This window comes from Chrysochloris asiatica, unplaced genomic scaffold (assembly GCF_000296735.1).
Source record: "Chrysochloris asiatica unplaced genomic scaffold, ChrAsi1.0 scaffold00066, whole genome shotgun sequence".
Taxonomy (NCBI): Eukaryota; Metazoa; Chordata; class Mammalia; order Afrosoricida; family Chrysochloridae; genus Chrysochloris; species Chrysochloris asiatica.
Window position 1 is genome coordinate 10675498 of NW_006408584.1, and position 4146 is coordinate 10679643.

The window sequence follows — 4146 nt, forward strand, 5'->3', positions numbered from 1 at the left end:
TTGAACCACTGACCTTGTAGTTTGCAGTCCAGTTGCTTATTTTACAGAACCACACCAGGAGTGCTGTATATACTGCTAATCAATGCTAATATTGGTGTCTATTTTTTCAGTCATTAGCATATATTAGATTATTTTCTTGCTCATTATTAGTATACTTTAACTCATTTGTAAACTCTGATTCCTTAAGACTGCAGCCTTGGAAACCCTATAGTTCTACTCTGTCCTATTTGGTTGCAATGAGTTGGAATCAATTCAGTGGCAATGTGTTTGGTTTGTTTTCAGTTTTATATATAAGTATTTTTTTCCTTGTCATTTAAAATATTCTTCTATAGAATCATTTTTAATACTTCAGTATTTTCTACTGGCTAGATGTGCCATAATTTATTGAGCCAGTTTGGTACTGAAATTTTCAATTTGTTTCCAGATTTTCCTAGTATAACTTTCATAGGCTTCATTATATAAAACTCTATGATTATTTCTTACAAGGATTTTAAGAAAATGCTTGTTTATAAATGAAAACCTAAGGCAAAGAAAAATTAGTTTTATAATATTGCATAATAAACCAGTTGTTATTAAGTGCTGTCAAGTCAGTTCTGACTCATATCAATCATGTATAGGGTTTCCAAGGAGCAGCATGTGAGTTTGAACCACCGACCTTGTGGTTCAAACTGACCTTGGAATCTAATGCTTTATCCTATAGCACTATATAAGCCAGTAGCCTAATCCTAATTCTTAATTAATTAAAGTGTTCAGTTCATATTTATTGTAGTACTTTAATGACGCTATATTTGTTTATTTATAATTTGAGTTATGAAAGATTCTGCTTTAACTGAAGTCCATTTGAAAGCTATGTTTTTTTAGATTACACATTAAATTTTTACTTCATTTGTCATATATAATTTCCATCTCTTTTTCATGACCTTAAAAAATTTATTGATCTTTGATTGGTTCATTTCATGAAGATTATTTACTTTCTTTTAAAAGTCTAAATAATTGCATAAGTTTTTTATTAGTAACATATCTTTATATCTCAGACTAATCTCAGAATATTGTCTTACTAAACTCCCTGGCATGTATCTATAACATGAATTATTTTAAATAGGTTATATAATATGTCATGGTAGTACTATATATTTTGTTTTAGCACATATTATCTACAAAGTTTATTACATACACCAGTACCATTTAACTTGTGAAGTTTTGTTGTATGCTTGCATCAGAATTGAATATGAGCATAAGATGTTTTAAAACATGAATATTGGATAAAATGGCCTTTCTAATCATCAGTATCAGTATAAACAAATGAAGATAATTTTTGTCAGAACTGACAAATAATTTTATGTGACCACCTTTGTGATTGCTTTCTTTCCTGGACACTACCTCTAACTCTCTGGCCCTAATCAAATAAAAATTCATCAGTTCCATGATACTTTGTATATGTCTTTTCCTAGTATAGCTTTCTATACTAGGAAATATCTCTCTGTAAGGTATAAACTTTCTAACATTATAATTAGATGTGCAAATGACTGTATCTCTTATGAGCTATAGGTTGCTTCAAGAATGGAATTTTGGTGTTTTTTTTTTTCATGCTTGTATTCACTCATTTGCATTTTGCTAGGTGTTAGGCCAAATATTTAGAGGCCAAAGATTTTATTGTTCAATAAATGTTCATTGAGTTAAACTGAATAAAAATATAGACTTGGTTACTTGATTATTTAGCAAAAATTTATATTTCCTAACAAAGCTTATTAATAATCTCAAATTTTTAGGAATGAATTCATTCTCATTTTATTTTTAGCATATTTTAACTAAATAAAACAAATATTTCTTTTTTAGGATTTATTCGCACAGATATGACTAAAGACTTGAAAGAAGAACATTTAAAGAAAAACATTCCTCTGGGGAGGTTTGGAGAACCTACTGAAGTGGCACATGCAGTTGTGTTTCTTTTAGAAACGCCATATATTACAGGGCATGTTCTAGTAGTGGATGGGGGATTACAACTCGTAATATAATTTACAGATGGTTCAACACTAAGGCCTAGAATCAAGAACACACTTGGGCAGTCATGGGTGACATTTGCTACAAATGTTGATTTCCATCTTTATATAAACATCTGTGAAAGAACAATGTTTAAGCAATAGTGTGTTCTAAAGAGTATGTGACTCAAAAGATCATATTTATCTTTGGTTATCCCACAGGATGTAAAAAATTTTGATATATAGCCATTTTGTTAAAAATATAAACAGGTATTTTATACCTTTGTCTTGATAGTGGAAAAAGTATATTGTCTAATAGTTGTGAGTTATTTTAAATTAATATGGAGTTTCTAGAAGTCATCTTAATAGACTATTACAAAATGAAAGTGTGTAGCGGATGTAGCCTTGGTTGTCTAGTGCTTCTATAATAGAAATACTACAAGTAGATGACATTAACAAACAGAAATTAATTCCCCCACAGTTTAAGCGACTAGGAGTCCAAATTCAGGGCACCAGCTAAAGAGGAAGACTTTCTCTTTTTGTTGGCTCTGGGGAAGATTCTTGTCTCCTTTCAACATCTATGAGTGTTTCTTGGAGATCACCATGTTGTCTTGGCATCAATCGTCCTCTGAGTCTAGAAGTTTCTCAGCATAGGGAACCTGAGTCCAAAGGATGTGCTATGCTCCTGTCTTTGTCATACTGAGATATGTACGCTGTTCACGCTTCTAACCTTTTATTTATGATAAAAGGTTATGCAGGCTACACCCCAGGAAAACTCCCTTTACATCAGATCTGTGATGTTACCTGAGTAAAGGTATTAAATTTCATCTGAACCTTCTTATAACTGATTGGCTTATCACAGCAGATAATCATGTGTAATGATTACATCATTACATAATTGACAGATTACATCGTTACATTAACTGCCAAATCACTGAGAATCATGAACTAAAAAAGCAGATACATATTTTTTTGAGGGGGGTGAGTACACAAATCAATCCATGACACCTGTCAAAGTTAAATATTGTGTACATTGTATGCAAAAATTTGTCTGGGATGATCAATTTTTATACAAATTGGAAAAACCAGTATCAGTTAGATAAAAACATGAATTTAGAGTATTTTACACTAATTAAATGGTATCATTCATGATTGAGTGGCTAGACAAAATAACCTGCAAATGTAGGTGTGGCATAGTATACCCATGCTATGGAAATTTTCAAAAATGTTAAGATTGTGAATGAACCCCCCAAATCTAAGTGCTTGATAAAATAAAAGACTTTTGCCAAGGATGCATGCTGAACTCTATTTTGTTATTTACTCTTTATTCTCAGCTGATTTTGAAAAGTTACCTAGCCAGAATATCTCCCTGAGCCTCCCTAGACTGCCCTCCCACTGCATGTTCTCAGGAAGAATGCTTACTTAGGCTGGCCCCAAGATGTTTATAGATTAACAGATGTTAAACTAATTCAGACCTTATGGTTAACAAAAAATTACTTTAACGGTTTCATAATTATCTTATTGTTACAGTGTGGATTTGGTGTCCTATTCTGAAGAATCTGTAGCATGTAGGCACAACACCCACACAAAAGAAGCCAGAGAAATAGAGGTTTGAGCAAGGAGGTTTATTAAAGCATAGACGTTCTCACAAAGATGTGAGTATGGAGAGCCCTGAGTGAGTTCTTGGTTTCACTTTTTATGCTGCTGGCCTCCAGGGCAGGTTCCAGGTCTCCTGATCCATACATGTTCCTATCATGATTTTTGTTGTTATTAGACGCCATCGAGTCGGTACCGACCCATAGTGACCTTAGGCATAACAGAACGAAGCACTGCCCGATCCTCAATACTGTTGCCACGCTTGAGTCCATTGATGCTACCACTTGGCCACTTCATCTCATTGGGGGTCTTCCTCTTTTTCTCTGACCCTCCACCTTACCAAATATGATACTTTTCTCCAGTGAGTGGCCACTCCTGACAATATGTCTGATGTATGAGAGATGAAGTTTGGCCATCTTGGCCTCCAAGGAGCGCTCTGGTAGCGTAATGGTTCAAATCGGGCTGCGAACCGCAAGGTCAACAGTTCAAAACTACCAGCCACTCCACCGGAGAAAGATGAGGCTTTCTGCTCCCGTAAACATTTACAGACTCGGAAACCCTGTACAGGGTC

The 4146-nt window shown here is 34.0% G+C and overlaps 1 protein-coding gene across 1 annotated transcript in view; it reads left to right on the forward strand.

The window, feature by feature from the left end:
• The window catches only part of CBR4 (carbonyl reductase 4), a 41438-nt gene extending 39374 nt beyond the window's left edge, over positions 1 to 2064 (forward strand). The window contains exon 5 of the mRNA XM_006864535.1: positions 1837 to 2064. Coding sequence (XP_006864597.1) covers positions 1837 to 2015 — 179 coding nt within the window. The 3' untranslated portion in view covers positions 2016 to 2064. The remainder of the gene's footprint in view (positions 1 to 1836) is intronic.
• The last annotated feature ends 2082 nt before the right edge of the window (positions 2065 to 4146 follow it).